Source organism: Thamnophis elegans, chromosome 6 (assembly GCF_009769535.1).
Source record: "Thamnophis elegans isolate rThaEle1 chromosome 6, rThaEle1.pri, whole genome shotgun sequence".
Classification (NCBI taxonomy): domain Eukaryota; kingdom Metazoa; phylum Chordata; class Lepidosauria; order Squamata; family Colubridae; genus Thamnophis; species Thamnophis elegans.
In genome coordinates, this window is record NC_045546.1 from 1,705,027 (window position 1) to 1,717,216 (window position 12,190).

Genomic DNA, 12,190 nt, shown 5'->3' on the forward strand with positions numbered 1-12,190 from the left:
ATACCAGGATGTGTCTGTGCCTACAAAGATCAGAAGAGCTCAAACTGAGATGTTCTCTCTGACCCTCCGTGGAGGCCAAAGTTGGCTTTTGAAGAAGCAGAAGAAGAGGACCGATGCCTTTGGGCTTCAGTGTTGGAGAAGACTCCCGAAAAGTCCATTAGCAGCCAGGAAAGCCAACCAATGGGTCAAGAGACAAATCAATCCAGATTTCACATGCGAGGCACACATGTCCAGGCTCATATAATCCTACTTTGGACACAGGCCAAGACCTGACTCTGGAGGAGGCTGGGAAGCATGGAAGGAAAGAAGAGAAGATAGCAATAGCAATAGCAGTAGACTTATATACCGCTTCATAGGCCTTTCAGGCCTCTCTAAGCGGTTTACAGAGAGTCAGCATATTGCCCCCAACAATCTGGGTCCTCATTTTACCCACCTCGGAAGGATGGAAGGCTGAGTCAACCCTGAGCCGGTGAGATTTGAACCGCTGACCTGCTGATCTAGCAGTAGCCTGCAGTGCTGCATTTTAACCACTGCGCCACCTTGGCTCGTGGACTAACGAGCCAAGACTAACGACTAACTAGATGAGGACTAACGGTAGTCAGGAGGATGGACTCAGTTGCAAGAGTGATGGAAGTTTCATTAGAAGACCCGAAAGAGCAGATTAGGGGCAAATCTTCATGTCAGGGTTCCAAAGAGCATCGAACATTAAATCAGAGTCCAAGGCAAAGGATTCCTCCAAGTTCCAATTTATGAAGAAAGCCAGGTTGGCACATCTGGGAAAACCTGAATCTGAAAGCTTCCCAGTTTTCCCCACCCGGCTGAAAGTTCAAGATCTTGCCCCCCACCCCAACATGTCCATCACATGGTCCAATCTCCCACTGCCACTCTGGCAGCTTCCACCCATTCAATTCCGGTCAGGTGCAGAGACAAAGGATGACCCTGGCTTTCTAGAAAGAATGTTGTTATGGCTACATATCATCTAACTCCGTACAATCCCCCCTCCCATTTTCCCACCATAGAAAATGCATAATAGAATAATAGAAAGTGTGGCAGGCCAAAGACCCAAAATAAAAAATGGCTGCAGGCCTGACACTTCACATAAATTTTATCTACTCCAAGGGTCTCCAACCTTGGCGACTTTAAGAGTTGAACTCCACAGGTTTTAAAGTTGTCAAGGTTGGAGACCCCTGATCTACGCAGTTGCTAAGAGTCAACCATGATTTGTTGGCACTTTAGCCATCCATCAAATCCATTGTTGATATTTTTCCATGGAAGATCACAATAAACAAAATTAATATCTGATGTCCAGGGAAGTTCTTGTAAATGAAGATTAGAAGTTGGCGATTTTTTGTAGCAGTCTGGTTCATGTTAATTACCGTATCCTTCAGACTATAACACAATTTTTTTTTCTCTCCCAAAAGGGGGTGAAAATGTCTGTGCGTCTTATAGACCGAATATTGCTGAAGCCCCACCCACTCGTCGACCATTTTTTGCCTCCGGACGTCCCATTTTCAGGCCGCCTTTCGACTCGTTTTGGAGGCTTTTCTTGGCTTGTTTTGGAGGTTTTTCTTGGCCTGTTTTTGAGACTTTTTCCAGCCTGTTTTGAGGCTTTTCAGGCTGTTTTCGAGGCTTTTTTTTGGCCAATTTTTTTCAAAAGAAAAATGATTCCAAAATCAAAAATGGGCCAAGAAAAGCTGAAAAAATGGGCTGAAAAAACCCTCAAAAATGGGCTGGAAAAAGCCTCAAAAAGGGGCTGAAAATGAGGGGTGCAGAGGCCAAAAGCCTCCCCCTCTGCCCCCCTTATAATCCGAAATCTATGGTAGGAGGTAGAAATGTGAGACACTTCACTGATTCCTGGACCTCTTGAGCTGAATGTGCTCTCTCTGTCCCCACAACCTTTGAGCAGCCAAAATCTTGATGAATCTCAAATGACCACTGGTGACTTACTGATGCTTTATAGATACAGGTAGCCCTCGACTTACGACCACAACTCAGCCCCACGTTTCTGTTGTTAAGTAAGACATTGGTTAAGTGAATTTTGCCCTGTTTTACGACCTTTGTTGCCACAGATATTGAGCGAATCCCTGCTTCTGTCTAGTTCAGGGGTAATCAATCTTTTTATACCTACTGCCCACTTTTGTATCTCTGTTAGTAGTAAAATTTTCTAACCGCCCACCGGTTCCACAGTAATGGTGATTTTATGAAAACCTAATGAAAATGTTTTTAAATAATGCTATGACATTTTTTTTAAAGTCAATTAAATTTTTTTAAAAAGGAAAGTGCTTCAGTATCGGACAAAACCCCTACCGCCCACCATGAAAGCTGGAACGCCCACTAGTGGGCGGTAGGGACCAGGTTGACCACCACTGGTCCAGTTAGTAACTCGGTTGTTAAGTGAATCTGGCTTCCCCACTGACTTTGCTTGTCGGAAGATCGCAGAAGGGGATCCCCTGACCCCAGGACAATGCGACGGTCATAAATACGGGTCAGTTGCCGAGCGTCTGGATTTCGTTCAGGTGACCATGGGGGAATTCTGCAATAGTCATGAGTTTTGCAAACAGTCCTAAATCCCTTTTCTCGGTGCCGCTGTAACTTTGAACGGTCACTAAATGAACCGTTGTAAGTCGAGGACTACCTGTGATGTGTTTTTGTCAGCAATATGCCATGGGTTTTATTTTGTGTATTTCTCCTTCCCAGATGTAAACTCATTCCAGCAAACCACAAAATGGATCGATGATGTCAGAACGGAAAGGGGTAGTGATGTCATCATAATGCTTGTAGGAAACAAAACAGATCTAGCAGACAAGAGGTAAGGAGACAAACTCCTGCTTTCCGGGCTAGCTTGAATATGTATTTTATTTGAAGAAGCTCAATCTGTAATCGAACCCAAAATCCAGGTTTTGAAAAAGAATATGGTGGACGATAGGACCAGCGGGCAGTGCATGTGAGAACCAAACGGGGGCCTCTTGGGTTGATAGCTGGAAGTCCCATCCATCACACAGTCTTCTGCTCCTTCAAATCTTTCTTGCTTCCCCTCAAAAGCTGCTTTGCTTCTTTACTGATCGATTTCCCCACCTGTAATTGCTTTTTTTTTTACAAATGAAACTCAAGGTGGCGAACATATACACGCACACCTTCCCCTACAACAACCCTGTGAGGTAGGTTGGGCTGAGAGTCAGGGACTGAGCCAAAGTCACCCAGATGGCTTTCACGGGTAAGGTGGGACTTGAACTCACGCTGCAGACGGACGTAAAGCAGTCGCTGAGAGTCACCTTGAACTGTGAGACGGGGATAGAGAGGGGCAGACAGACAGAAGAGGGAGAAAGAGAGATGGAGAATTATGTCAGATATATGGTAGACAGATGGAGAGAGATATGGTTCCAGATAAATATAGACAGAAGAGTGAAAAAGATAGAAATAGAGATGATAGATAGATGGATGGATGGATGGATGGATGGATGGATGGATGGATGGATGGATGGATGGATGGATGGATGGATGGATAGATAGATAGATAGATAGATAGATAGATAGATAGATAGATAGATAGATAGATAGATAGATAGATAGATAGATAGATAGATAGATGTGGAAAGATAGATGATAGATAGATAGATAGATAGATAGATAGATAGATAGATAGATAGATAGATAGATAGATAGATAGATAGATAGATAGATAGATAGATGTGGAAAGATAGATAGAAAGATAGATAGAAAGATAGATGATAGATAGATAGTTGATAGATAGTTGATAAATATGATAAATAGATAGATGATAGATAGATGATAGATGATAGATAAATAGATGATAGCTGGATAAATAGATGATTGATAGATATATAGATAGATGATAGATAGATAGATAGATAGATAGATAGATAGATAGATAGATAGATAGATGATAGATAAATAGATGATAGCTGGATAGATATAGATATGGATAGGGAGGGAGAGATGGATGGATAGATATGTATGGATGATAGATAATGAAAGATAGATGATAGATAATGATAGATATGGATGGATGGATGAGAGAGATGGATAGAATAGTGATAGGTGAGGAAGAAAGAGATGGAAAATTATGGATAGATATAGACAGAACTTCAAACAGTCACTAAGCGACTGGTCAGAAGTTGAGGACTCCGTGTTATCTTTCCTGCTGACTTGTGGTCTGCTCAGGTGTTTTTTTTTAACCTGTGCACCAATTGAGTGTTGGGATGCGTGTATTAAACCTTTGCCTAATTTTTAATGCCTCACAATTTAAATCTCATTTTATACGGTTCTCTTCTCCCGCTCCCAAAGCCCTTGGACTTTACTTTGTAAAACGCCGTGGAAATAAAAGCGTAAGAGCCATAAGCCCTTGTAAGGAATGGAGTTTTCTTCCTTGAAGCATCTGAGTTCCGAAAGGGTGTTTTCCTTGTTGGTCCGTAAAAGGAAAGCAACTTTTAGAGCTGTGATGGCGAACCTGTGGCACATGTGTCTGAAGTGACATGTGGAACCATGTTGCCTGGCATGTGTGGCTTCGCCCGCTCCTCTTTCGGGTTTTGGGCTCAGTTGGCCTCTGTGTGTGCAGCAGTGCTGGAAACCAGAAGAAGCGGTCTTCTCTTTTCCAGCATGAGCATGCACGCCCACCAGCCGATTGGTATGTGCGCATGCGCAGCAGTAACTGGAAGACTTGCTGGCCGGTGTGCATGTGAGCACCAGGAGTGCTATTTACTTACCTTTGCTCCCGGTTCACAAATATGAGTGTGCTCGCATGCGCAAAGCGTCAAAAATAGGATGTGATGACGTGCAGATGGGTGGATGGAGCCCCCCACCGCCGTTACTGATTCACCCAAACCAATGCGAACCAATTGAATAGCACCACTGGTGCACACCGGAAACCCGAAGTTCATTTTCCAGTGCGCCTATGCCCCCTGGGCAGCTCCTGTTCCTGGTTGCGGGCCAGGCAAAAACACGCAGACATGCAAAGCATGCGTGTGAAGAAAAAGTTTGCCATTGTTGTCTTAGCAGTTCCCTTACTATGATTCCCTTCCTTTCTCTTCCAGACAAGTATCTATTGAGGAAGGGGAAAGGAAAGCCAAAGAGCTGAATGTGATGTTCATCGAAACTAGCGCAAAGGCCGGATACAACGTAAAACAAGTGAGTAAAACAAGCAGCTGAGGATTGTTCTGTCTCACCGCAGGGGTTGGTGGTCTCCAAACATGGCCCCTTTAAGACTTGTGGACTTGGACTCCCAGAATGCACGGCTGGCTGAGGAATTCTGGGAGTTGAAGTCCACAGGTCTTGAAGGGGCCACGTTTGGAGAGACCCCCTCCCTTACAGTCAAAGAAGGAAAGAGTCACTCCAGGCTTTCAACAATCATGTCAATGTTTACTACGAGGTTGTATGATCAGAATCGAAGGGGCTTGACTTGTTCTCCAAACCACCAAGAGGAGGAGGAGGAGGAGGAGGAGGAGGAGTCATGGGTGGAAATCTGAGAGATCCAACCTAAAAGTCAGGAGAAACATCTGGACAGTGAGAAGAATTAATCAGTGCCTCCCGAAGCCCAGGGTGGTCCATTAATGTTCAAACTGGACTGGGCAACCATTTGACTGGGGTAGAATAAAGTCTCCTGCCTTGAGCAGGGGATTGCAGCATCCCTGTGGTCCCGTGATCAAAAATTCAGGCCCTTGGCAACCGACTCATATTTATGACAGTCGCAGTATCCCAGAGTCACGTGATCCCCTTTGGCGATCTTCTGACGAGCAAAGTCAACGGTTCAAGCCAGATCCACTTAAGAGCCATTTTATTCACTTAGCACAGTGTTTCTCAACCTTGGCAACTTGAAGATGTCCGGACTTCAACTCCCAGAATTCCCCAGCCAGCGAATGCTGGCTGGGGAATTCTGGGAGTTGAAGTCCGGACATCTTCAAGTTGCCAAGGTTGAGAAACACTGACTTAGCAACTGCAGTGATTCCCTCAACTACCGTGTCCCAAAGGAGCCTTTTCTTTCCTCAAGAGGCAACTGGAACTTTCTGGTTTTTCTTTTGAGGACGTTTCGCTTCTCACCCCCAAGAAGCTTCTTCAGCTCTTGAGCTGCTCACTTTGGGATAGGAACACCTTCGAACGGTGGGGGAGCATGAATGGGTTTCCAGACAAAATGGCAGACTACGGGAACCGTTTGCGCTTCAATTTGAGACGCGGACAGGACAGGCTCGCCCCGTCCTGCAGAAAGCCCAGCTCCAACTCCTCAACGGAAGAAGACGGATTAACTCCACAAGGGAGGTTTTGAGAGAGAGAGTGGGACACGTTCTCCAAGAGTTACTCAGAGCTGAAGAAGCTCCTTGGATGAGAAGCGAAACGCCTTCAAAGGAAAACCAAAAAGTCCAGTTGCCTCTTGGGATAAAAGCACCTTTGGGATAACCATGACCTGGATTGAAACGCCACCGACACTTAACTCGGGTGGCGAGAAAGGTCGTGAAATGGGGCAAAGCTCACTTAACAACTGCCTTGCTTAGGAACCCAACGTTTCGGGCTCCGTTGTGGTGTTAAATCCAGGACTCTCTATCATCTGAGGCCTTCTGAGCTGTTACTCTTTCAATTGTTGAATTCCAAGCGAGTCCCTCTAGCACAGAGGCTGGATCTCAAGAGCATTTTCTAGCAAGCAGCGTGAAAAGTTCTGCTGAGGCTCGTGGAATCGAATCGGTTCCGATTAACGTCGGAATGAAAAAGGCAATAATAGGCTTCACGCTTTCGTAATAGGGGGAAGCTAGAGAATGGGAGCGATTCGAAATTTATTCGGAGCAACCGTGCGAAACCCACACAGCAGATAAAACAAATTGCACCAATCATTGCAGAACATGAAATGTTAAACCAGGGGTGTCCAAACTTGGGAACTTTTAAGACTTTGTGGACTTCAACTCCCAGAATTCCCCAGCCAGCCACGGTTGCTGCATAGACAGGTCTGCTGTGTGACTGGACAAGGGGGACGTTAGGATCAAAATAAATGAATCATTTTATTACCAGAACAATGAAAAAGTCTGTTTTTACATAAACAAGAACTTTCCTCCTCCTGTCTACTCCTAACGCCTACTTTTCACAACCGCGTGTTCTGTCTTTTTCCACAAGGCAGGTAGGCCTCGAATTCCAACCACAATTTGCACCAGCATTTCTGTTGCTAAACAAGGCGGGTGGTTAAGGGAGTCGCGCCCCATTTGGCGATCTCTTTTGCCACAGTTTTAACAAGCAAATCACTGCAGTCGTTAACTGAATCATGTCATTAAGCAAACCCGGGCTTCCCCCCCTTGTCTTTGCTTGTCAGAAGCCAGCTGGGAAGGTCACAAATGGTGAACATACAACCCTGGGATGCAGCAACTATTGTGTAAAAATGGGACGGTTGTCTAGCAACTGAATTTTGATCGTGCGATCGTGAGGATGCTGACACAGTCATAAGTTCAAGGACTGGTTGTAACATCCATTTTTTTCTGTGCTGTTGTAACTTGAAAGTCACTAAACAAATGGTTGTAAGTCAGGGACTACCTATACCTTCCATACATACTTCCATACATAGTTTATTGATTAGCCCATAGGCCATATCAAAGTGCAGAGTTCCAAACACAAATTATCGCTAAAATCCAATTAAAAAAACCATTTAAAATGAGATTGGAATAAAATACAATTTAAAATGAAGTTGGAATAAAATACAATTTATACCTTCCATTAACACGAATGCTTTTTAATTGGACGCTGATAAAAAGGCATCAATGTATCTTATATAAAAATGTGGAGCCTTAAAGTACAGAACATTGTCCTTGTCCCCTTCTATCGATCCATCTTTCTTCCCCACCCTCCCACACCCTCTCACTTTCTTTCTTAATTTTCCCTCTCAGCTTTTCCGACGTGTGGCAGCTGCTTTGCCTGGCATGGAGAGCACGCAGGAGAAAAGCAGAGAAGATAGTATCCTTTGATCCCCGCTCGGTCCCTGAAACAATCCAGCCATCGGTGTTGAGGTTTAGGTGGGGGGGTGGGGGGTGGGAACACCACTGCAGCCAGCGAAGGGGGACAATGACAAAGCAAATTTGTTCTGACCCAGCTCCCCAATCACGACAAACCTTCTGAAGTGAATTCAAAAGATTCCTTTATTGGGAATGCCTGCAAAAAGTTTATCTTGCAGGCCGTCCGGAAGATGAATAGTTGTCTGCCACACCTGCCTTGTATCCCCAGAGCTAGGGTGGGGCTTCGCTAGCAGCAGTGGTTCTTCCGTCCCAAGGACCGGCCCATAGATTTCCACTGCTCTCCTCTCCTCTGCCCCATCTATTCATCTTTGCCCCCTGCCTTTTATCTCCAGAGTTAGGGTGGGACTTTGCTAGCAGCGGTGGCTCTTCTGTCCCAAGGACCGGCCCATAGATTTACACTGTTCTCCTCTCCTCCGTCTGAGTTGCTAGTTCCTTGATTGGGAGGCTATTTACAGCTTGGTTGTTGGTCTAGTGTTAATTTTCTGGTTAATCTCGACTTATTTGGGTGTTGATTGCTTGCATTGCTGTCAGGTAATGAAATGTCTGCAGGAAAGCAATTGAGAGCACCAAGGACCTCTCAGTTCTTCTCCTCCTCTTCCTCCTCTCTGCAAACTGATGATGTTCCCTAGATGGGTAATGAAATGTCTGCAGGAAAGCAACCAAGCTCAGAAAACACCAAAAAACCCATAGCCCCCTCCTCTTCCCCCTCCTCCTCTCTACACACTCCACTCCCTTCTAGCACTGATGATGTACCCTAATTGGGCCATAAAATGTCCGGGGGAAAAACAACGAAGCTCAGAGGGCCCCAAGCACCCCACAATCCTCCTCCTCCTCCTCTCATCTAGCATTGATAATGTTACCTAGTTGGGTCATGAAACATCTTCAAGAAATCCACCAAGCTCAGAGAGCACCAAGGACCCCACCGTTCTCCTCCTCTCTGCAAACCCCACTCCCAACACTGATGATGTTCCTTAGAAGGGTAATGAAACGTCTGCAAGGAAAGCAAGACATCTCAGAGATCCCCAAGGACGCCCCACTGTTCAACTGTCAGGTTTCCAAATAGCATCCAAAAATAAATGAGAGTTCGAGGCAAAGTATTGTTCAAAGTTCCAGTTTATTAAAGAGAGCCATATTGGCACATCTGGGAAAACCCAAATCTGAAAGCTTCCCGGTTTTCTCCACCCAGTTGAAAGTTCAAGATCTTCCCCCCCACATCCACAAGTCCATCATCCCATGGTCCAATCTCCCACTGCCACGCTGGCAGCTTCCACACACCCAGTTCCGGTCAGGTGCAGAGGTGCAGAGACAAAGGATGACCTTGGTTTTCTAGAAAGAATGTTGTTATGGCTACATATCATCTAACCCCCTCCCATTTTCCCACCATAGAAAATGCATAGTAGAATAATGAAAAGTGTGGCAGGCTAAAGACCCAAAAGGAAAGATGGCTGCAGGCCTGACACCCTCGGCTGTCAATTCCACATCCCTTCCCGTGTGCCATTCATAAAACCGGAGTGGGGATGTGTGTGTGTGTTTCCATTTGCCTTAACTTCTCTTCCCCAGTGATCGACATCAAACTTGAAAAGCCTCAAGAGCAGCCAGTCAGTGAAGGAGGCTGCTCCTGCTAATAGTGTGTGGGGTGTTTTCCCCCCCTTCCTTCCTTCCTCAAACCATCACTCGCTTCTCCTTCCTTCCTTCCTTCCTTCCTTCCTTCCTTCCTTCCTTCCTTCCTTCCTTCCTTCCTTCCCTGGGACCGCATCCACAGCCGTGTGACGATTGCCTTGCCTCTTCCTTCCCTCCTCTCTCCTCCACCACTTCACCCCAGCACGGATCCTCATCATCATCGCTGCCTGTCTCGTGAAGATGATCTGTTTAGCTTCACAAGCACAAAACAAAACGAAAGAAAGAAAAGTCGGTGTCTCCATTGCATAGAGAAGGAAAAGGGTTGCCAGAGCCCAAACCACCCTGCCCCGTCATTTCCACTAGTTCTAGAAAGTTGAGTACGACTTTTGTTTAAGGTCTGTTCCTTATTTTTCTTTTTCTTTTACAAAGAAAATTAAAACATTGCACTTGTCAAACGGAGGGAAAGTGGGAGGGGGAGAATAAGGATATGGCGCCTGTTTTTTTTTTGCCGGCGAGAGACGCGTCGCAGGGTAGAAGACACCGTCGCAGGCCGCGTAGAGCGTGAGCAGAAGAGCAAAAAAAAAGCCCGAGAGAGCCTGCACTGCCTTTTCAGTCCAACTTTTTGCTTTTGGGTAAAGCAAAAACTCAAAAGCTGGCTTGTTAAGCCGTGCTTTCCGTCGCGGTGTTCACGCCGTTCTTTTGTAGCGCGAACAAACCAGCATCGGCTGGCAAGATGATTTCCCCCCCCCCTTTAAGGTGCACGGTTCCAGAATCTTATGCGTGACCCCCACCAAAGGGCTTAAAAAAAAACCTCTCTTACTTCCTGGGAGAAGCCCCCCCCCCCCCCAATTAAACTGCCTCGCAGTGCAGTCTCTGTCTGGTTGGTTTTTGCATTTTCTGCTTTCAGATCGGGCCCTTTGGGGGGGCGGGGGGGGGGCTTTGAAAACAGGTTCGGCCTGTTTTAAGAGAAACGATTGAAGGGAAATCCCTTTCGAAAATGGGAGGCATGTACACTACGACCAAGTTCTCCGTCAAGTGAGGAAGGAGGACCAGGATAAATGAAGCTGTTGGGACAGCTCAAGGCTCAACTGGAGGCAGGGAGAGTTATAAAAGTCCCTTTTAAAAGGATGATTAAAAGGGAAGGGGGGTGCATAAGATGGAAACAAAACTAATTATGCAGGCTGTTGCCTTTACTTTCAGAATTATTATTGTTTTCATTTTTTACATTCGGTCTCGAGTCTATGTACGTACTACATAATTCAGTTTGTTTAGTATTATGTTTAACTTAACTACCATTAACGGTGATTTCCTTCCATATTTATTTTCTCTGCTTTAAATTTGTTTAACATTCAAGGCTTTCTTTTTTCTTTCTTTTTCATTCATTCTTTCTTTCTCTGTCTGTCTGTCTGTCTCTATTGATTAATCCATTTAAAGCTTTGGGAATGTTGCAAGATTCCGCAATTCATTTCGGAAACAGTACATGCATTCTGTCTCATGTACACACACACACACACAAACACCAACACACAGACACACACGACACACCCACGCTACAGAAGTGCACTCTTAATAGTACTAGTCATTGTGAAGTTGCTACGTAAGTTAACACAATTGTAAATACATTGTTTGCCAGGAGAGTTTGTAGAGCGGAGAGAAGTTGGGGGCGGGGGGGGGCAATGTGGGAAAAGCTTTTTTTTTGTCACAAGGGCTGTTCTTTTTTTTTTCTTTTTTTTCTTTTTTGAAGGCAGCCCAGCTTGGTTCAGAGACCTCAACGCAAAGTATCCCCCCCCACCCAAAAAACCCCCCTCCTTTTGCATTGTGGAGTCAGAATGGCAAATCCATCACTTTGACTTGAGTTTCTAGTAACTTTGCATAATCTCACGTTAAAAGGGCAGATTGACATAAATGCTTTTCATGCAATATTGAAGAGGTGATTTTTTTTTCCTTTTTTTTTTTTTTCCTTTCAAAGTAGCATGTCTAGAAATAAATGTTTAAACTATGGCAACCAACGGCGAACTTAAAATCCCGAAAAGAAACTCAAAAGAGACTGGGCTGTTCTTTTCTTCCTCCTCCTCTTCTTCTTCCTTGTATCGTTGTTATTCTACGTGTGCGGAAACTTAAAACAAAGAATCCCATCTCGCTGCTTTTGAATAACTGAGTTTTCTGTGGTTTGGGTTCTTCGAGCAATTAAATGTGTACACGGGTTGGATTTTTTAAAACATGCACAGAATTTTTTGCTTCCAATAAAGTATCTAATCAAAACACTATGAGAAAAAAAAAAGGTTTCTCCCTCTGGTTTCTTTTGCTTCCCCTGTTTCCCCATCGCTGGCCTCGGCAGCTCTGGCTTGTTTTGAACTCGGGACCAGAGCTGAGCATCACATCAATTCTTTGGTCTCCAAACGGGAAGGAAACATGCAACTCCCAAGTAGGACAGAGTTTCCCAACCGTGCCAACTTTAAGATGGTTAGACTTCAATTCCCACAATTCCCTAGCCAGCGTACATTAGTGATTTGCTTAACCACTACAGTGGTTCATTTAAGCACCAAAAAAATTATAAAATTGCATCCGAT

General features: G+C 45.0%; 1 protein-coding gene across 2 annotated transcripts in view; it reads left to right on the plus strand.

The window, feature by feature from the left end:
• The window catches only part of RAB6A (RAB6A, member RAS oncogene family), a 57,321-nt gene extending 45,439 nt beyond the window's left edge, over nucleotides 1–11,882 (plus strand). For both annotated transcript variants that reach the window (XM_032219336.1, XM_032219335.1), the window contains exons 5-8: nucleotides 2,698–2,809; nucleotides 5,052–5,145; nucleotides 7,875–7,941; nucleotides 9,561–11,882. In XM_032219336.1, coding sequence (XP_032075227.1) covers nucleotides 2,698–2,809; nucleotides 5,052–5,145; nucleotides 7,875–7,941; nucleotides 9,561–9,625 — 338 coding nt within the window. In that variant the 3' untranslated portion in view covers nucleotides 9,626–11,882. The remainder of the gene's footprint in view (nucleotides 1–2,697; nucleotides 2,810–5,051; nucleotides 5,146–7,874; nucleotides 7,942–9,560) is intronic.
• Nucleotides 11,883–12,190: the final 308 nt, after the last annotated feature.